This window comes from Marmota flaviventris, chromosome 14, assembly GCF_047511675.1.
Source record: "Marmota flaviventris isolate mMarFla1 chromosome 14, mMarFla1.hap1, whole genome shotgun sequence".
In the NCBI taxonomy this organism is placed as follows: domain Eukaryota; kingdom Metazoa; phylum Chordata; class Mammalia; order Rodentia; family Sciuridae; genus Marmota; species Marmota flaviventris.
The window spans coordinates 51,472,501-51,495,714 of record NC_092511.1 but is presented as its reverse complement, the minus strand read 5'-3'; the positions used below and the strand labels follow the sequence as shown (position 1 = coordinate 51,495,714).

Here is a 23,214-nt window from a genome sequence, read left to right as displayed (position 1 = left end):
AAGCTGCAGATACCGAGGTGCTGTGTACCAAACAAATATTTCATTTTATACCTAATCTTTTATTATTTTTATTAAGTGTTTTGAAAGTAAATAGGGAAAGGCTAAGATGCATGACTAATAGCTAAGCCTGCTGAATGCTGAAACTGGTTATCAAAAGCAACCAAGACTTTGCCCTTCCTCTGCATTGAGACAATCAGTAATGAGGGAGCCCTCCAATGGCCTATTCTCTAGCCTCAAGGAGGCCTGGGATACAGAATCCTCAAGGGAAGGTAACAGTTTATCCTTTTCCACAAACAGAATGCCTCATTTATAAATGTGTAAACTGCATTTTATTACAAAAATAAAAACCCAAATCAATGCTGAAAAGCTTCAAGAGAACAGATGGACTCTATATGTTTTTTATAAATACCATTTTCAAAATCTTAGGTAAAAAGATTCATATAAAGGCAATCTTTTTAAAGCATACCTTTTTTTTTGGAACAACTTTAAAAATTACTACATAAGCTTTTTGGAAAGCAAACCAATTTCATGTATGTAGATGATTAAACCATAAGAAGAAAAATACCTCTCTTTTCTTTTCTAAAAGTTATCTGATATAGTTCTTGTAGTATCATCCTTAAAATAGCCTTCCTAGCAGTTAGGATACAAATAAGTTTGGATTTCCTTTTGATTTTTTTAAGAAAAAATGTGAATTTTACTGTTATTATAGTAACTATCCAATAGTGTAAAACTCAAGTCTTTACCAAAATAAACAAACACAGCTAAATTTTTTTAGGCCTGGCAACATGCTAAAATATCAGTGTGATTAGCCAGTAAATCCCATCTTAAGAAACCTTTTTATGACTAGGGACTTCTGCCACTTTACAAATGTATTCCTCTAAACCCACTAATTCAGTTAGCCTTTTCAATCCATTGTATTATTCTTAGGCCAGCTTCATTCTGCATTAAATCCACTGCAGAAAGCTAAATTGAACGCAAAAAATCAGACCTGATCCAGGCTTCCTTTTGTTCAAAGACAGAGACCAAAAGTCCTCTGTTGCTGCCACACACTTTCATCACCAATTTATAGAAACCGACAATATAGGGGAAAAGCAATGAAAGTCATTGTTTTGGGACTTCAAAGCATCTCTGTGTCAGGGGAAGGAAATCCTTTCAGTCAGCAGGGCAATCCCCATAGTCCGCAGGTGGGTGAAAAGTTATACAGGACTGAAAGTGCCCTAAAGCTAGAAAAAAATATTAATGATACATTGTGAGGAAAAGGAGGGAATGTGTGGATGGGGATAATATAGATAATAACAATATTCTTATAATGTGGCATTTTGGCTAAAATGCAATATTAAGTAAGATTCAAAAATGGCACAAAACATGTAAGTATCTTAAACACATTCAATACATGTCAGCATCTTCAGGTATGATGGATTCTTATAAATAATGTAATTTCTAGTTCATTTAAACAGAAGGAAAGTTGAAGATGATAGAAAAGTATTCTACAATCTTCTAGGCAACATTTTTCTTAGCAAAATATGAATACATACAGAACTCAAGAACTGTTTCTATGTACTCTCTACTTTTACTGGAAATAGCAATTAAAAGAAGGAGTTTCTCTGAAAAACAGTATAAAAGCACTGATTATCATATTGATGTTCAATTTATTGGCTAGTTAGTAAAAATTTTTATAACTTAATGAGAACAATTTGATAAGAAATTGTTTTTAGGATTATAAGGTATCAGTAGAAACCAGAATATATGGATATTAAGCCAAATATTAAATAAGTAAGATTACCTTAATTTCTTGTTCTGAGCTCTCAGTTCCAGCTTTCTGGGCAGCATTGGAGAATGAATTTGCCACCTGTGGTTGAGCTTCTAGGAGCTTCTTCAGCTTCAAGTCCACCAACTTACTATTTTGTTCTGTTAAATATAAAAAGATCATGAATAACAAATGAGATGTATTTAGATGTGCAGGCTACCAACTTTAGGTGACAGCATAAAAACATTACTGTATTTAAAAAAAAAAAAAGAAAAAGGACATTAGGGGTGCAAGGTAACACATCACACTAGACACATGCAGACCTCTGTGTGTGAGTGTGTGTGTGTGTGTGTGTATACACACACACATACACACTTCACTCTCACGAATCATTTCCCTTAAGGAATATAGTCAACATATCTAAGGATACCTAAGTTATACTACAGTTTAATAGCTATTCTTACCTGAAAACTTAAGGTATATGTGATACATATATAAGTAACTGTATAGATTATATACAATAAAAATAACAAACTAGATATTTCAAAGAAGAGATACATTTGATTTTAAATTATATGATTTTACTATTTCTTTAAAATATGTTACATGTATACATATAATATCATATTAAAATAAGTTTTTAACATGATCCCAGTCACATACACACTGTTAGAATATAATATTTAAGTGTGTACATACGTACCCAGCATTAACACAGGGAATATGCTTAAAAATACCTTCTACTTAGATGGCAGAAATATAACAAATATTGTCATTTCTGGAATGTATTAAATATAGATAGAAGCTTAAGCAATTTCAAATTATTATTGATAATTACATTAATCTTTAATAATGAAATAGTTCAGTAGAAACACAAATATTTCTATTCTGACAAAGTCACACAAAACAATTCTTTAATAAAATGGTTGTAAAAGAAATGTCGACCATTTGATGAGTGATATTTTTCATACAGATTAATAACTTTTCTAATTATAATACTCTTAATAAATGCTATTATCATACTTTCATGCAAATTGGCAAGTTTATATTACCAGGCTTCTTTTTTAAACAATATCTGATGAACTATGGTCAAATCAAGATAAAGATTAAGCAATTTATTATTAAAACACTATGACTTTTATATACAAGTTAAGAAAAGAATTTTGGGGAAAAAAGCAAGGATAAAAATCATAATATACTCTACACGCTTCCAGATTCTAGGTTGCATTCCTATTTCTTATTGCCATAAAATAAACCACAGATCTCAACTGGGAAGCACATGCCAATACTTATCAGAATGCTTAAGAGCTGTAAACAATATATTAATTAAGTCTAAACAAGAGGATTGAGATGTGTTTTCTTTTTTGGCATAAAGTAGGAAGAGAATTTTGCCCTACTCTGGTATTGGGGATTGAACCCAAGGGTACTCTACCACTGAGTTTTATCCCCAGTCCTTTTTATTTTTTATTTTGAGACAGGGTCTCATTAAATTGCTAAGGCTGGCCTTGAACTTGCAATCCTCTTGCCTTACCCTCTCAAGTTGCTGGGATTATAGATATGAGCCACTGTGCCTGGCTGGAAGAGACCCTTTTGAGAATGCAAGGGTCAAGACTGTTAGGATTGAAATTAACCAGGTTGCAAAAAGTATCCCACAAAGTTGTAATAGCTGAAACTATAAATTCTCCTCACTTTATTTAAGAGATGGTTAATTTTTCCTATCTTCATAATCTATTGTAAAATAAAGACGTGCATTACTTATTGGCATTAATTTTACATTTCCACACATTGACTGTTAAGGCTTTGATTCTGTACTTACGGATGTCATTAGCAGTTCGGGGATATTATTAGTTTCTAATAAAGCCTTTGGTGGTAGTTGTAATAGTAGGATAGGCAAACAACAACAAAAGTGTTTTCATAAAGCAACAATCAAACCTACCCAACTTCTACAGTAGTTAACAAAGAAGTAAAAGGTCATTCTAATTTTGGGTTAAACATTTGAAAAATATCCTTAAAATATCAGAATTCTCTTGGACTTGCACAATTATAAACATACTGACCTCTATCTAGCAATAACATCATTTAATACTGGGCCATGAAAGAGCTTCTGACAAAAGGGTCTGGATCATCTCAAGTGCTCCTTACAGTTAGGAAAATCCTGGTCAAATGTTTCTTGGAAAAGTAATAGCATGATTTTAAACAGGGGAAGGAGCAGGTAAGCTTTGCAGAGGCATGCTAAAGGTGGGAAAAAGAATGCCTGCTGTCATTCCCTTTAGCTTTTATAGGAAAGATAATTATCAAGGACTTTGTCTCCTCATCTTTAAATCTAAAGATATTACCAAAGAGTTTTTTTTTTTTTTTTGCCATAAGAATTCAATTCAATAAGTATTTATGGAACCCCTTGGGTATACAAAGTTTTGGATTGTTACTTGCTGCTGGCTTATAAAGGCAATGCAGATAGAACACTAACCTATTAGAAACCATTAGAACTTATTTTTGTATTTGAAACAAGAACTTACAAAGATCAATTGCCACTGACTTACTGATGAGATTAATTTAGTAGTAGTCTACATGATTAGTTTTCAGTGTCGTATTGTAGTCAATTAAGTATGTATAAAGTAATTAATTAGTAATATATTTAAACATTTAAAGTAAGCATAACATTTTCAAAACAATATTATAACAAGAACTATCAATTCGCAATTGTCAGAAAAATCTGATCTATGTTTTAGATTTACATTTGGATTATTCCATATATATCATATAACAGCACACCAAAATATTTAAGAAGGAAAGAAAATCAGTTATCAAACACTTATAAACTGTTTCATATAAAACATAACAGTGAATCTTGGTAATAAGAGAACATAAGCTATAATTTGTTATTCTAATGTTATTTCTATTTTAACATTCAACTTAAAACAAAATAATGTAAAATTAATGGAAGGTAGATTTAGCTAAATGACTTATCATATAAAACATAATAAAACTATAAAATGGACCTAGTATTATTGAGATAATAAAAATATAACCACAAATTTTGCCATGCAGCAGGACACAAAACAATTTGAAATTACCGGGCGAATCAAGGTCACTTTCTAAGTTAGTAAGTTCATCTCCACCTCCTACAACAAAGCCTTCAGGAATCTCCTCGTTAGTATCTATCTCAATATTATCATTTTCATCTGTAGGAACATGTAGCAATAATGTTAGTTATTATTTATATTTTATGTCCAAAACACTAAATAAGAAAAACCAGTATTTCAATAACAGTTATTCAAATTGAGGTCTCACACAGATAAGCAAGTTAAGAAATTAGTTTTAAGTCACTTTTTCACTATTGGATTAACACTTGTATTTTACATTCTTAAGTCAAACATGAATTATCACATCAAAGCAGATGCAAAGGTTTTGACAATTTGCCACATGCTGTCTCTGAATCACTGAGCTCACTGAGTCCTTGTATTTTAAAGTGTAATCTAATCATAATCTCTCATAATAGCACACAAAAATAAGTTGATCTGATGAAGAAGTCATCAAACAGTATTTCTAAATTTCATTTTTAATCATTTATTTGCTATCGATGCATCAAGACATTATTTCTTATAAACTTGTAGCTATATTTAAGCCATTTTATGAAGATTTGACTGATTTTGTACTAATGAATACTGTCATAAAGAAGCAATATGAATAAAGGGTAAAACCAGAATACAGTGCCTTTACACAATGGAAGGTTCAAAAACAACGAAGGCAATACATCTTGGAAGAGTAAAAATTGAGAAAAACTATTTTTCAAAACTGAGCACAAATGAATGAGGAAGTCTTCCACTATTGTTTTATATCCTTACTAAAATATTTTAGGTCATAATTAACAAAGTCATTTTTTAAAAAACATTTATTTTTTAGTTATAGGTGGATACAATATGTGGTGTTCAGGATGGAATATAGTGCCTCACTTACATGTGCTAGGTGAGTGCTCTACCTCTGAGCCACAATCCCAATCCAACAAAGTCATTTTTTAACATTATGAGTTCCTACTATTTATCTTTTCTCTCCAAATCCTAATGATAAAATTGGTTAATTTTGAATTCTATACATTTGAAAAGGCATAGTAATGATCTGATTTACATATTAGAAGTTTAACTTTAAATTCTGTTGTTGACAGGAAATGGAGTTTCTGAAGAAATGGCTGTCTAGCCCTGGGAGGTGAAGAATTCCCCTAATACTCTGCATCATATTTTTTAAATTGGGTAATTTTTATTAATAAGATATTCCAAAGATTTTTTTTCAAATTGAGAAATTCCAAAATTTCATAGTTTTTGTTTAATCCCCCAACTTTAATCCTTTCTGAAATGTACATCTTTATATGTGACTTTGGATTCCCAAATAAATATTTACTAAGAATATTAATATTGCTAATAATAGTTAACATTTATTGCAGACTTCCCATCTAATGTGTAAGCCATTTAGAAAGAGACAATAACAAAGAAAAATGATTGAGAAATCATTTTCCCAGAGGGGAAAAAACCATAGAGATGAAAACATTGGTAAATGCTTTCAAAGACATAATTAATGCATTATATCTGGCTATGTTATATAAGTATAATCAGCTTAGGTATCTTTTCTGATAAACTATGCTTAGCACAATTAGTTGTGCTCACTTTCATAAAAGTGAGCATCTTCAATCTCACTGTTCTAAAAAATTCTTTAATTTTATAGTTTAGCAAATGAATTAAAAAACATTTCCTGAGTGCTAAAATGGTGTTCAAAATGCTTCTTCAGCATTACTCTATGTCAGAAGCAATTTACTATTAATAATTTTTCAGGATCTAGGTAGTACATTACACTTGATTGTTGTCAATCAGCTTCCACTGATTACTAACCATAATTAATCTAGAGCAAAAGTACGAAATTCAACATGCATTCATCACTTATTCAAGAAACTTCTACTGTGCTCTGTATATACAATTTGCAAAACACTATGCTGGATGTTGAGATACCAAGTTCTGAAAGGAATACAATGAAATGATTATAATGCCACACAGTATGGGTGTTATGGGGTGACAATAAGGTATGGAGCAAATTCAAAAGATAACTCTTTGCCAGTGACACTACGGAATTTCTCAGAAGCACTAACTCTTAAATTAAAATTAGATCTTGAGAAAAATATAGAATTTCAAGAGGTATAACTGAAGGGACAGCATTACAGGCATGAAAACAGGAAGGGGTAGAGTCTATTTGGCTCAAGCACACTTAAAGGGAAATAATAGGAGGTAAAATTGTAGAGAGCCCAGAAGGGCTGAATGGGAAGTTTAAATTTTATTTGGTAGATACACTGGTGTTCTAACATGATCAGCACTGTGCTTTAGAAGATTAAGTAGCTTTCAAACAAAGTTTCTCATCGTAACCATTTGTGAAATATGTATAATTTATTAATAGTAATGTAATCACTGGAGTGCCTTTTATAAATTAGAAGTTGTTTTTAATATTTTTCCTATATCATTCTTGCTTATATTCTCATGCACCGCCTTCTTTTTCTTCATTTTTTTTTAAATAGGGATGGGACCCATTTTTTAAAAACATTTTTTAACACTTTTTTTTTTTTTAAGTTGTAGGTGGACACAATACCTTTATTTTATTTTCATGTGGTGTTGAGGCTCAAACCCAGTGCCTCACACATGGTAGGCAAGCACTCTTTCTTTGAGCCACAACCTCAGCCCTCATATGCTTTCTTCAGTGAGAGAAAAAAGTGGTTTAAAAATTGTTCAGGGGGAGTAAACTATTCATGTGACATTACCCTTCATGTAACATTGCTGACCTATGTGTGGACTGGAGAACAAAAAGGCTAGAGGCAGGAAATCCAGGCTGGAAACTGTTATAACTTCAGGCAAGCAGTATGGAGAGTTAAACCTAGAATAAAAGAATTGGGAGTAGATATGACATGATTTGAAAATCATCTAAATACTGGATTGTAGAGAAGGGATGTTGAACAGACATCACAATTTTCAGCCTGAGTGATTAGAATGTTAGCATTGCTATGAAAAGAAATAGTTAAGTTTGGATATGTGTACTTTCAGGTTCCAGGAATATGTAGAAAATTGTGCCTCCTTTCATTATCCACTTACATGGAGCCAAGTTCCTGCATGTTAAACACATGCAATTTCATTTTATTTCCAGGTTAAATGAAACCTCTATCTACACTACCACTCACAGTAGTGCTAAGTAAGTAAGTTAATTCAAAGTTTACATATGTATTGCTAACCTTAGATAAAAGGATTACTTCTTGGGAGGGCAAGAGTAAAAACTGGTCTCTTATACAGTTTAGGTATTCTTAAGAATGAATTTCTTCTTTCTTTCCATTTGGTAACTTCAGTTTTACGATCAACTTTGAACTATTTTTTAGCAGTTAATATTACAATTTCCTAACAACTATAGAAATGTTCTAAATGCATTCTAGCAGAACTAAAGTACATGTGCAAGTGTATGTTTAAACATACTACAGACACAGAGATACACATCTTTATGACTAACCATTTCAAACCCAGTAGTTGAGCCAGGCAGAAAGTAAACTAGAGATTTATTCTATAGCTAAAGCTGTTTTGCAAGTATCATATATAATATATGCATAAGAAAAGGTAAAAGAATATTACATATGCATTGAAATGTGAAAAATGTATTCCAGAATACACTACACAATATAGGCAAAATATGGATCTCAAAAGTGTGATTAATAGCACTGAAATAAGGTCAATTGTATACTTTTCCTTTATGGAAAAATTGAATGAAATAATGATTTGGTGACAAAAATGAAAAGAATATCTGCAATGCTAAAAAAGAAACTGAGGTTATCATTTAAAATATATTCAGAAAAATTAAAAAAACATATTCAGATAAAAATTGTTATGATTTTTATATTCTCAGCAAATATCCGCATTAAGTTCACAACTTTTTTCCCCCATAGTACTTGGCATTGAACCCAGGGCCTCATGCAAGTCAGGTAAGAGCTCTACCACTGAGCTACATGCTCAGTTCTTTTTATTTTATTTTGAGATAGGGTCTCATTAAAGTTGCACAGATCATCCTCCAACTTACAATCCTCCTGCCTCAGCCTCCTGAGTAGCTGGAATTATAGGTGTGCAACACTCTATTTGGCTAAAAACACAACTTTTAATTCTAAAGAAATCAAACAAAAGATAGAAAACACAATACAAATATTACACTATTGATAAAAGCTGAAAGTAAAAATTAGTGAAGGCTCTTAAGATTTTATTTCAACAAATTTAGATAAATCTATTTTCCATAACTGAAAATGATAAGAACCATGTAGGCACACAGACATTTTCATTGACACAACAAAAAAGTATTTGCCTTATTTATTTGAAATTTAAAACCACAACACTATCATATCTGAGCCAAAGAGAGGTAAAAACGTCAGTTTAAATTTAAACTATATTAACCTAACTCAAACTAAAGCTGTAAGCTATGGAACACATATATAAAAAATATAGTACACAAATATACATTATAATACACAATATATGAGTATAATATAATCTTAAAACAAGGTAGGTACCTTTCTTGCAAAAGTATTTATGAACCATTAAAAAAAATTTAACATTTATTTGGCCAAGATGAAATCTTGATAAATTCGTAAAGCAGAAATTCAGGGCACATTCTCTGGCCACATTATCATTCAACTAAAAATAAAAACACTTAACTTTGTCCCCAAACACCTTTTCCTTACAAGTAAGATGCAATAAAATGGACCCAAAGTTTGTTACATAGATTGAGAATTTTTCAAATGAGGCCATTATAGGCATATAACTACAAAATGATGCTGAAAAAACCATGTGCAGTACATCACAAATACCTGATTCTCCATAAGCCCAAGAAGGATGTCAAATGAAAGATTAGTAAAAGCTAGGGTACAGAATCCAGGAAAAGTACAGTTCTGTTATTTACACAAGAATTAGACTATTTCTGGTTGTAACAGAATGTAAGTGGGTTGCTTGATCACATGGCTATACATCTGTAAATATCTTGCATGTATTTTCTGCGGACATCATGAAGTTAAAGACAACTTATCTCAAAACTCAAAACTTTTTGCACTGAGGCTGGCAGCATGCTGTTTGAGAATAGAAAAAAGAGAACTTTTTCAAGTGAGTTCAAGCAGTGGGTGTGAGTGCTGATCACGTTCCCAGGGTGTGCATCCATCTAATTATGTCAGGTCTTCACTCTACTCTGCTCTTTGTCACTCTAGACCACTAGTACTAAAATCTTCCTACCCTCATACTTCACCCAGGCTGGTCTCAAATTATTTCTCTTTCTTCCTTTCACATTATAACTTAGCAAAATTCTTGTCAGACATAATGATTCAGATTAGTTATTCTTTTCCTTGACTTATTAAACTGACTAGGGTTATTTTCACTTAGGAACCGGATTCTTGTGAATCCAAGTGAATTCTGAATTTGCTAGGTAAAGGTGCATAAATTACAGGTCAGAGGCAAAATCCAGCCCCTGCCTTGAGGGGGTAAATAACAGCCCACGCCCATGCATTAAAATATTGTTTAAGGCTGCTTTCAGGCTATAAGGGCAGAGTTGAGTAGTTAGGACAGAGACCATATGGCCTACAAATCCTGACACGGTGGCTGGTACTGCTCGATAGATAAATACATATTATGAATGGCTGAACTTCAGGTGGGACTTTTACCCTTCCCCTTGTCCTAAAGGTCTCTCTTGTACTGATAGTCTCAATAGCTTTAGCTTAGACTTTGAGGCCAATGCAGACATAATCTGATCCATATTATTTAATGATACAGGCTAAAACATACCACTGAGGTTGGGGAATAGACCTGCTCCACTTGTCTTAGGTCAGTCAACCTCAGTTCTCATTAAAAGTCTCATAACCCACTTGAATCAAATTGTGAAATATGATATATCAAGAACTATGTAATGTTTTGAACAGCCAACAATAAAAAATTAAAAAAAAAAAAAAATTCTATACCTAAAAAAAAAAAAAAAAAAAGTCTACCATCACTGGAGATGGAGGCAGAGAAGTTCGAGTTCCAGACTAGCCTGGGCAACTTAGCAATACCCTATATCTCAAAATAAAATTTAAAAAAGGGGCTGGGATATACCGCAGTGGTAGAGGACTTGCTTATTTTGCACAAGGCCCTCAGTTATTGAAATGTACTGGGGGAAAAAAAAAAGACTACTATCTGATACATGGCTGTTTCTAATGTCCAAGGCAAGCTGTGTCCTATGGGAGAAATGGACTTTGGTCACTTTGGACTCCTTAGGCAATAAGGAAGCTAACTCTTCAGCATATTCTCATAAATTATCTGTCAAATCCTGCCTCCTTTTTATTTCACCTGACTGTTCCTATTCTAATCTGTACTTCCTTGCGAACTCTACTGATCCAATCCTCATTTATTTACTTTGTTTATTTTATTTACCTTGACTGTTGAATAATGCCAAATTCAGGTCATTGCTTTCTTCATTGAAGGGAAGATTTTTTTGGGTTATAACACTGACAAAGTCTCTTTGCTTAGTCTAGTCTTGGCATACCCTCATCTGGGGTTGTATTATAAAAATAGGACCAACTACATAGCTAACCTATGCCACACTATTAATTACAATTTTTTAATTCTTAGCCTTCCTAGAGTTTATATTCATTTGGCATTGTTAACTGCCAAATGACATTGGATCCCTCTCCATCCTACTATTACTATTCTCATACCTGGCTTTATGATGACATAGGAATGTGGTATTTACAGCAGCATTAGGATAGTGTATCTGGAGGATAAAGAATGAGAGATTTTTCCATCATTCAGAGATATAAGAAAGCAAATGTTTCTAACGGTTACTTTGAATATCTGGAATTCTTATGATAAAAGAAATACCTTGCTATTAATAATAAATCTAAAAAAACTAAAAAAAATAATGATAATAAATCTAAGCAAATTATTATAGCATTATAAGAGCAGTTATTGACATCATTATAAACTCTAGTAGAGTGGAGAAACTGTAACGATAGGGCCAGGATGTAGTTAGTGGTATAGTGATTACCTAGAAAGAAAGAAAAAAAGAAGATACAATAACAGTCCTGAATAATAGGAGTTGAAAATGTAAGACGAAGGATTTAACCAAGATATCCATGTTCTTAGATGTCCACAAGGACAGATATACAAGTGCTTGGGAGAAGAAAACTTTCAAATTTATGGACTGGAAGGCTAGATGCCATAGGCATTAGTTAGAATTCTCTACAACAGTAAGCTTTTAATATAAGGATTCAATTTGAAATAACAGCAGTAAGTTCCAGTTTACTTTGAAAAAACTTATGATTGGCCTAGAAATAGCTTACCTTTGTTTCAGCTCTCTAAGGTCTTATTCGAGTCCTCACTTGCCTGCTCTTCAGGGTAATCTTAACATTCTAAGATTAATTCAGGACAAGTACCTAGCATGTTTTGGTAGATAAATAGGTTATGTACCTTTGAAATAAAAAGCCCATAGGTTTCTTAAATGTAAAAATTTACAAATTAAAAATGATCAAATTGGACTCTGAAAGGTAAAATTAAATTTCTCTTTATATAGTCCTTGTCCCAAAATTAAGCTTAGAATAATCTCTATAAATATTGAGGAAGACTCTTTCAGAGTAAGGAGACTAAAAGGAAATGGATATGGAATTTATTCAAAAATTTTACATCCTAGGCTACAATGCCATAGTATTATGAAAACTACTTTTAAAAGATCTTGTTTTAAGTGTAAATCTTGGGGCCCTAGGTTCAATCCACAGCATCAAACCAAAGTTAAAGCATTTTATTTTTTAAAGAGGATTTTTTTTCTTTTAACATATTTTATTTATTTTTATGTGGTTCTGAGGATCGAACCCAGGGCCTTACATGTGTGAGGTGAGCACTCTACTGCTGAGCCACAACCCCAGCCCACAAAGTTAAAGTCTTTTATGTCAAAGCTCACCCCTAACAAGTCTTAATGATCTAGATATTGAGGATTTGATTGCATTTTACTTACTTCTTATGCAATTCATGAGGTATCATGGAGTATCACAACTCAAGAAATATTCTTTTAATAGTAGTAAACCATAAAGTGAAAAGGTTGTTTTGGAAATAGCAACAGTTATCTTCTGATTTACTACATTTCCTGTAGGTTTTTTGCAACATATCAATATTTTAGAAACTTTGTTTTTGATGCAATATTTTAAAGTAAAAATAAAAAGTCCTAAAAGGTCCACTGCAGATTTCTGGGTTGTCTGTAGAATATGATACAAGATTCTTTAACTCACCTCCAGATGCCTTTGACCTTTCTTTCAACTTTTCTGCAGCCATTTCACCATAGCTAGGAAGTTCTGACATCTTCACTCCAGATCGAGCTTCTGCTATTAGCTGACGAGCTCTCTCTCTCAGCTGCCGACGTCGCTCTTCATCTTGCTGCTAAGATATATTGAACAGTTGCCAACTCAGTAATTGACAGAAATGCAATTTCATTTTCAATCTGATCATCATGATAGTAACTGGTTTACAGCATGGTGCTTGGCCCACATTATAAATAGGATGCTCTATATCAGTTGGATGTCACACCATTTTAAAAAGCCATCCTAAAATCAGATTTTTAAAAAACATTTACCAATTATTATTAAAATATACATTAAAAATTCAAACTAAGGACTGTTTGACAATACATATTACTGAGGAAATGCCAGGAACTGTTAATAAAAGAATTAGGCTTAAAGAAGAAATTTACAATACTAAGAACAAAATTTCAATTAATACTCTATTTTCTAAGAACAGAATTTAACTTGTTATTTTCTAATAGAGTCACAGAGCACTGTCTGCTTCTTTCATTAAATAACTAAGATGCTGCCTTCTAAAAAGGGATTATTATGAATTGCAAATAATCAATTTGCGTTATAAAATCGAGAGCATATAAAATAAGGCATTATTATGATAAAACAAAAACTACAATAACCTAATACCTCTTTGCAATTTATCTTCCTTTAACATCTCCTAACCTCCACAAAACCTCACATCTATTCATACAAAATTGCTCATATCATGTAGTTTCATGTACTGTGGCTTTGAATGTCATTTCCTCTTTCTGGACTATGTTTCTCTCATATTATTTAACTCCTAACTCATCCTTCAAGACTCAGTTCAAACCCATCAAACTTATCCTGACTATCCTATTTTGGATCCCACTGGTGGAATAAAGTGATCTATTCTCTATGTAATTATAGTAGTGTGTGTGTGTGTGTGTGTGTGTGTGTGTGTGTGTATGTATGTCTATGTATGTGCATGTGTTAATACTTTTTTAAAACAATACTTATCAAATTATACCACAACTCTGAAGAGAGACTTTCTTCCCAGTAGAATTGAGCTACTTGAAGGCAGGAGCTATATCTGATTTATTTTTGTATTTCTGGTCTATAGTACATCCCTTGCTACCATGCTAGGTGTTATAAAAATTTCAAGCATGAAACTTACTATTTATACTCTCAAAAATCTTATAATATAGAGGAAAATATAGAATAGCCATAGTAAAGAGGTATGACCAAAATGCTGCAAGGGTTCAGAAGAAAGAAAGAACATTTTTGGCTAAGGAGCAAACAGAACATATTGGTCTTTGAGTTGGGCTTAAAGAATGAGTAGGATTTAGAATGGTTTGAGATGGGAGTTGCTGGTTAGGTGGCATCAGTGCAGGAGGCAGGAACAATACAAAGACATAAAAGAAAGAAAATATATTTGGGGGAAAGAACACAATCTAATTTTCCTGAGCATAAGAAAAATAGTGATAGAAAATTAAGACAAGAAAAATAAAGCGGGGTAAGTGTTGTAGATGCCTGGTATAGCAGGGATTTACAGCAGATCTCAAAGTGTAAGTCTTAGAGCTTGCAGTGAAGCTCAGGAGAAAAAGTGCTTTAATTTCATTCTAAGGCAGCAGGGATCACTAAAGGTGTGTGTGTTTTATAAAGGTTTGAGTTTTTTTGTTTTTGTTTTTAATATGTATGTCTTTTCTTTTTAATCTAGGGGAATGAACAACCAGAGGTTTGTTTGAGAAAGATTAATCTGGCAGTAGTGCAAAAGATAGGATGGTATAGAGGGACTGGAAAGACGCTAGTTAAAAGGCTTGTGTTAGAATCTAAGAAAGCTATAATGAGATTCAGGAAGAGGACGTGGCAATGGGAATAAAAAGAAAGAAGTGTAAGAAATGTATTAGAGCCAGAACTGGTAAATGTACCAATTCTTGGTAACAGATTAAATATGGAGGAAGAAAAAAAAAAAGACTCAAAAGTTTTAAGGTTGGGCAACTTAGAACTATGGAACTAATAATAGAAAGACTAAAAGGAACTACAAGAATGGAAAGAGAGGAAGGGAGGGTAAAACAGACTGGGTTCGAGGAGCTGGCAAGACATTTGTGTAAAGATGTTAGTAAGTAGTTGGGGAATAAAACTGATACTAGAATGCGGGGTCAAAGTAGGATTACAGAGCTGATGGATGACATTACAGGAATATTTAGAAGCACCTGAAGAGGTACCACAGGGAAAAAGGAGGACCACTGAGTAAAATATGGCAACAATTATACTTGGATAAGAGGAAAAGGGCAGAAACAAAGAAATAGAACACTGTATCAGGAGAATAAAAGCAGGTTTTCAAGAAAAAGAGAGTAATCAACTGCAACAAATGTTAGAGATTAATGTCTGAAAATTTAAAAAGGGCAATTATACCTGGTAAACAATATCATTAGGGAGGGGTAGAAACCAAATGGATAGACTCAAATATAGGAGATTGTTTTACAAATTTTGAGATCATCTAGAAATCAAGAGGGTTGTCAAAATTAATGATGGTAGATTAATGGAGCTGTCAAGTGGACCCAGGAATGAGCTCTGAAGTTCTCAGTGGACTAAATGGAATGATTTCAGTATTAAAAAGAACAATGATTATATTGAATTGAATCAATGAAAAGTTTGAGTCCAATAGGATATTAAAAAATTAGAAGGATATAAAAATGCTTTTTGTTATCACTTGAGGCAGCTATTGAAAAAATTATCTAAAAATCACTTTTCAAATCATAATAAATGATTATGGCAATGTTGTCAACTGTTATTAAAACTCTTAGGTAAGCTGGGCTTGGTGGTGCAGCCTATAATCCCAGGGGCTTGGCTCAGGATGCTGAGGCAGGAAGATCACAAATTCAAAGCCAGCTCAGCAATGGCAAGGCACTAAGCAACTCAGTGAGACCCTGTCTGTAAATAAAAACAAAATAGGGCTGGGGATGTGGCTCAGTGGTTGAGTGCCCCTGAGTCAACCCCTGGCAACCCCCCCCCCCACCCCTCAAAAAAATCTTTTAGGTAAATGTCTGGTGGGGAACTGGATAATCAAATTATGCTGTGGCAGACTATATATTCCAAAGATGTCCTGAAAGAATCTCTCCTCCTACACACTCTTCTAAAGTATGATCTTGCCATCCCCTCGATAAGAGGTAAATTTTAATTTCTTTTGGCTAGCTTTAGTGACTTGTATATAATCAATAAAATGTGGAAGAGCTGCAGGTGATTCCAAGGTCAGAAAAGGCCATACCCATCTACCTAGTTGTCTTGAAATTCTTGCATTGTGTACATTCTCTGGGAGCCAGCTGTCTCTTAAGCTCAAGATGTATGGGCTCTATTCAACAGTCCCAGACAAGTTTCACTTTGGGTTATCCTGTCCTAAGAACTAGACATGAAAATGAAGAAGGCTTCACAACCGGGGATGTAGCTCAGTGGTGGCAGAGGCCTTACTTAGCATGCATGAGGCCTTATTTAGTATGCATAAGGCCCTGGATTCAATCCTCAGCACAAAAAAACAAAACCAAACCAAAAAAATAACAACAACAACAACAACAAAAAGGCTTCAGATGATCTCCGCCTCTAGCTATTTTGAAATACCCTCAGTTCAAGTCTTCCCAGCTGAGGCCTCAGACAACGCAGAACAAAGCATATGCTATTGGGTCCTGACCTACAGAAGTAAATCCATAAGTACAATAATACAACATTTTTTTTCTATGGCTGGGGTCACCTGTGACATAGCAATAGTAATTAGAACACATGCTTAAATAATACCACAAAGATTAATTTTGGTTGCAAGGGGGAAATTCAATTTGTAAATAGATCAGAATCAGAGTAGAGATTACAGACCTCTAATACAGGGATTGATTTTAGAATTATTAACAGTGAATCAACTATACATTATATGTTTTTTGATGTGAAGCATAAGAAATGCACACTACCTATAATATTCTACCCAAAAATGTTTAAAGTGAATCCACTAAGTTTTTAGAATTTCTAGTTGATTATATACACAATATATAAGCAAGAAAACAACCAAATTCAAAAGGTAGGATATTTGGGACAATTGATCTAGTCACTTTAACAAATGAGTTAGAAAAAACACAGACACAACAATAAACAACTAACCAACTACCAACTATCATCATGACTTCCAAAATGGACTTAACAACCAGATGCTACATATTAGATACTGGTTTGGAGAAACCATCTATAGATGATATTGTTTAGGCAACTAGAAATCTGAACATGACCATAGTATGAAGAAAAGAGAAAGCAAAATGATTAAAAAAAGTTTACAGAGTAATAACCTCATTTTGGCAAAATAAATACACATAATATACATGCAAGAAAAAGAGTTGAAGGGTATACACAAAAGTTTTCATGGTGGAGATTTCTGAAGATCAAAATGTGATACTTTTATTTTCTTTCCTGAAATTGTTTTTGTTTTCTAACTTTCTTCAATACAAATATACTACTACTCTTGTAATAAAAACTAACAATATAAGAGTCTTGGAAGGAAGAAAAGAGATGAGATGGTAGACTTTCTGAATATGGACTGTGATAAAGGAAAAAGAGAGGTCTAACATTCAGAGAAAGTTTTCTCAGTATTTGAAAGCACAAACTTATTTGTAGGCTGAGTATAGTTTACAGTAGGTAGAGTGAGAGTGAAGATGCAAAAGTAATATACAAAAATACTTTGGCTGGGAATGTAGCTCAGTAATAGAAGCTTGCCTAGTGCCTAGTGGGAGTGAAGCCCTGGGTTCAATTTCCAGCACTGCAGGGGGAAAAAAAAAAAAAGAGCTGTTGTTCTCTATCAACATTTCTAAACTTGGAAAATATTCTAGGAAGAAAGGGAATATGGACCTGATAATGTTGATTTTTAGTGATGGTTGCTGATATTCCCTGAGCTTTTATGTGTGAAGTGCTTAATATGCACAATCTCATTTAATTGTCAAAAACCTATTTTTTACCAATGAGAACACTTGGGTTTTAAGTCCCAAGGTCACACAGCTAGAACTGATGTCACAGCCAGGAGTTTAGCCTATGTCTGTTTGACTCCATAGCCCTTGTTCATAACCACCAAACTATTTGATCCCCAAAGTATCAAATTACATGACCAACTGAGGAAAATTGAGCTTTTACTAAACTTTCATCTTTCAAACTTAAGAAAAGTTAAGAGCACTAATAAAAACCATTATTTAATATGCCTCAGGCAACTAGGTTTTAAGTGAATTTCACTGTGTGAATAATAACTTCTTATAGAGCTGGAATTTGGTGATTCAAACTAAGATGAAGTGGCCTTAAAATGAAATAAATGACCCTACCTTTCTGAATATGAAATGGGAATCTAATTTTTTTCTGTCAAGCTACCACCTCTCCTTCCCTCCTGCCGTACTCCCATCTGCAAATGTTTCTGAGAGCTTACCAAGAGTGCAATTTAAAGCAGGCAATCATTAATAAAACCAACTCTAAATACTAATTAGGACACTTTATCAATTTCCATGTAAATTGTTTGTTTGTACTTATTTACCCATCATTGTTCTCTACACAATAGAAAAAATGCAAATGAACAAATCAGAATGCAACCCTAATGGGACTTTCTGTTTATAACCATTAGCCCAGAGGTGTGCTGTAATTCAATTCTCAAGTAGCAAGATTTAGCCTCATTAACAGACTGCAAGGGCAGGTTACAACTCATAAAACCCTACAGTAAACAAAGTTTATGGACACAGCACAAAATCTTGAGCCTGATTGACAGAATTCTAGTTCCCTATCAGATTGCCTTAATTTACTTTTCTACTAATGTCCTAACACTACAGAGACAATTTTGCTTGGGCCTAGAGCTCTTCAGCAGGATGGCATATCTGCATTGTTTGTTTTCTCACTCTTTCGCTTCCCTTAAGACAAAGAACCCATTGCAAAAATAAAAGTTAATTGTTAAAAGTCATGAAGGAAAACTTGTAATTATAGTAATCGATTATGCAATTTTAGTTTAACTGATGGTATTAATTTCTAGTTGGTCTCCAGATTCATCCTAAGTAAAACTATTTTACTTAAATTTTAACATGTATCTTCCGTTAAAAGTCAGTTTGTGCAGTAATATTTAAGGGATAGCAACAAAATCTATGCTTTTTTGGTTTTTTAAATAAAAAGACTCATATTGTTCATGTCCAAGTAGAACATGACCAGAGAACATGGACAATTATTACTTTATTATTTTGTTATAGTATTCATTACAAATAGCTCAAGTATTGTAGGTAATATTTCTGACAATGATGGTTTGCCTAAACCTATAAGTATAGAAATGTATTTTAGCTATCTGCTCTGACCATTTTACATTCAAAAGGAGACAGGGGCTCATTGCTATAAAATCATCTGTTTATTAGGACTGATGAAAAAAAAGGGAATCTTTTCACTGGTGTGCGGAGGAAAGGCAATTTAGAAGACTGCTGTCATTAAAATAAATGGTATACTTGAAAAATTCAGCACATAGGAAACCTTTATATCTTTCTAAACTTAAACTGAAGTAGATTTTCTGTTTCTAAGAACAGCTCTGATGGCATTTCTCCTTTACTATACATTATTATTTAGAGTTAGACTTAGTTATAGTGGAGAATTTAGCTTTTCTCAGATGGATGTACTCTTTGGAGGATATGATAGAGGCTGTATTTTTGGGCAGTCTCCCTTCCCACGACTGTCTTTTACAAGTTATAACACATTTTTGAGAAAAATAATTAGTTCTGCATGTTTTCACATGTGTGCATGTGTTCTCTTGTTTACTCCTTACAATTTGGAGATAGCTACTATCCCTCATTTGATAGTAAGAAATAAATTCAGTAGTATTTGCTTGGTTTTAAAGAATTGGTCTTTTCTATCACTTAACTAGTGTTCACAGCATTTTTTCTGAGGTCTTTCCTACTGTTATCTAATTTTTAAAAATCTCAGTTCTTTATGTATACTTGGGTTATGCAAATGACTTAAAAGTCCTCTTTGTGCTACTGAATAGGAGAGAAGAAAATGAATGTTTATATTCATTTAAAACACAGATTTCCCAACCTTAAATTATAAGCCTGTAGAAAAGTGATGTAGACTTTTAAGCTTTGATGTTCTCTTTGCTACCATCTTCAGGTAAGGCAAAAGTCCTACTATGGTGCAGAAAGAGCCCATATTTCAATATGTCAGATTTAAAATATTCAAATACAGAAGATAGATCAGCACTTACCACTTTGGCCATAAACTAAAAAACAATATTTAGCCCTTTCATAGTATGTCTTCAAGTTTCGGTTTTCCTTATCATTCTGAAATGGTATGCAATCTGCTATAGATAGATGCACTAGTAAAACTTGACAATTTAAGGACAAACTCTTCAAGAATAAGTAATGTAATTCCTTGTTTCCTTTCCATAAAAATGTATTGGTATGCAATTTTTATATTTCACACTTCACCGACATCTAGGCAAGCTTTCTTCCACTGCTTCAATGGTGCTACTTTTAATTTTATCCTCCTTAGTCGTAGTAATTAAAGTGATCAGCAGTGGCATCCCAGCGGCTTTGACACAGCTACAACCCCCTAGCAGACTTTTGCTTTTAAGGGGAATGGGAAGAAAAAGACTGGAGTTTCGTTTCACAGAGAACAAGAAAATCAAGCTTCTCCAATCCTCAACTTTATTCAATTGTTCTTTCAGCAGCCTTTGGATCTTAAGAATCAAATAAAAATGGCTGCCATGGGGGGTCCTTTTTATACTTGCCGCAAATGTCACCGATTGACATTACTTTAGCCCAAAAATGATGCCATGGATTTGTGAAGGAGAATTAGAACATGAGAAACTGTCAGTGTAGCTGCTGAGATCATTACCCACCTAAGAGTGTCTTTCATAATGTTAGATATTTTCATTCAGTCAGTTGAAAAATATAGGTTGAGAAGTCTTTCTATTTAAGAAACATATGACTACACGTTTTCATGAAGTAAGCCTTAAGAAAACTTTAAAAGTATTTCAAATAATGTAGTTTCACATCCTTATCCTTTGTAAAATTGTGATTAGAACAGAACAAAACATTCTTATTTCCACCAAGAATCTCAAAATTCCATATCCTTTACCTCCTTCAATAACATGATATACTGTGTCTACTTGTGTTATCTCCAGAGATCCATACAGTATTAACTGGTCTTGAATTAATTAGGACTAAATAAATTTTAACCTATCTGAGTTTCTTAAATGACAGTTTTATTTAGTATTGCTAATATTTTATGGGAATCTGTTCTCAAAATTAACTTGAAATTCCTTAATTTTGAGAATTAAGGAAAAAAACCTTGAGTGTCACCCTTTCATCATTAGATAGGACGCAAGGCTCTGTTATTAGGTATTCAGAAGGAATAAAAAAATTAAAGAAGAAAGAAAGAAAAGGGGGGGGGGAGAAATTCTGTGCTTGTCCAGAGGCAAGGATTACCAAAGTCCACCTATTCATTTACTACAGAAGATAGAATAAAATAGAAAATAAAATTACAAGATTTTTTTAAAGGTTTAGCTAACTAGTAGAAATTTTACTGCCAAGTTGATCAGTTCTTGACTGAATAAACAGGATTTACGATGAAACATTAAAACTGTTTAGCAGATCTTTTCAAACCATTTCAAACTTTTCTTATGCTGGTTTGTAATATAAGCAGACATGCTTATAAATGGCCACACCTGCTCATTTCTCTGGGGATGGCCTGATCTCTGCTTCTCTAACAAAGAAAGAAAGAAAGAAAGAAAAATCAGCCTTTCTTGTTGCAAAACAGAGTGGAAAGTCAAAATCTTTCTCAAGTTTGCCCCATCTGGTCAGATTAAATCTTTGATCAACCCTGGGGATTACATTTATTTTGTAGTAACTACTAAGTTTTGGATTTGTTTAAAACACATAGGCAAAACAGTAAACAGAACATGAAGTTTGAAATCTAGTTCTTAATAGCTGAAGACAGAAAAAGGACTAATTCAGAAAAAATGGACATGCATTTCAAAAATTTATATTTCATTAGTATTCAATTCATGAAATTGAATATATTATACTCTAGGTTTTTAAATACATCTTCTTGTTTCAAGATAGAGCAAATATTATTTCTAATTGTATATTTGTTTTGCTGAATGTTGTATCATGCTATACAAATAAAAAATTCTTAACATAAAAGTATGATCAAATTAATGTTGTTAAATGAGATTTTCCTTTAAAGTATCTGGAAGCAATCTGGGACAGAAGGTTTTATATTCTCAATAGGTAATCATTTTCTTTCATTCATTTAACTAATATTTAAGAATTCCTAGTAGCTACTATATTTCTCTAAAAATAATTATTTTAGGATTAGAAAAGCAATTATTTTGTGTTTTTGAAAACTTCAAATTGCATTAGCAGAACTAATAGTTAGGGCCTCCAAAAAGAGGACCCTTTGATAATTTAATTCCTTTTTTCTTTGTGAAACTGATAACTTCTTAGTTTAAAAAAATTATAAGGAAAAAAGAAGAATGGCTGACTAAGTAAGTATCACCTTGTGTTACATCCAAGGCCTCTTGCTGGTTGTCTGGCTGCTCTTTTGTAGGCAAAAAGGAGCTGAACGCTCTCTGGCTCCTTAGATCTGGCCCAACAAATGCACTGCCAGTCATGCACATGGATCTAGCTTAAAACCCAGTGTGAGCCTAAAAGAAGCCAGTCAGACTGGCACCTACTCATGCAGAAGGAGATAGATTTGTCATGACAGGCTGATTATTCAATGTAAAGAAACAGTTTAGCTTTTCTAATCTGGTACAAATACATCTTTCTCAGCAAAAAAGTAAAAGGTCTAACAGTTCAAGTATTTAAAGTAAAGAAACCAACAAAAAAATGTAACGTCAAAGTAAACCATAGGTATTTGTGCTAAAGTATTCTGCAAAACTGTCCTGTGGTTCCATTCAGATAAATAAGACCTAACCTTTCAAAAGTATGACATCCACATGTCATATTAAAATAAAATATTACTGCTTTGTTTTTTTTAACTAGAAAAACATATTAGAACCCAAATTCACCTATTCTGTTTCCTCTGTATGTGTGCATACCTACAGATACATATGTGTGTGTGTGTGTGTATAAATAAAATCTCCTACTTCGTTTCTTATTCA

The 23,214-nt window shown here is 33.0% G+C and overlaps 1 protein-coding gene across 3 annotated transcripts in view; it reads right to left on the bottom strand.

The window, feature by feature from the left end:
- Positions 1–23,214, bottom strand: part of Ehbp1 (EH domain binding protein 1) — a 312,420-nt gene that overhangs the window by 50,648 nt on the left and 238,558 nt on the right. For 2 of the 3 annotated variants that reach the window (XM_071601621.1, XM_027934467.2), the window contains exons 15-16: positions 13,047–13,194; positions 1,784–1,908 (exon numbers count right to left, since the gene is read on the bottom strand). In XM_071601621.1, coding sequence (XP_071457722.1) covers positions 1,784–1,908; positions 13,047–13,194 — 273 coding nt within the window. The remainder of the gene's footprint in view (positions 1–1,783; positions 1,909–13,046; positions 13,195–23,214) is intronic. The other variant, XM_071601622.1, reaches the window with a different exon arrangement.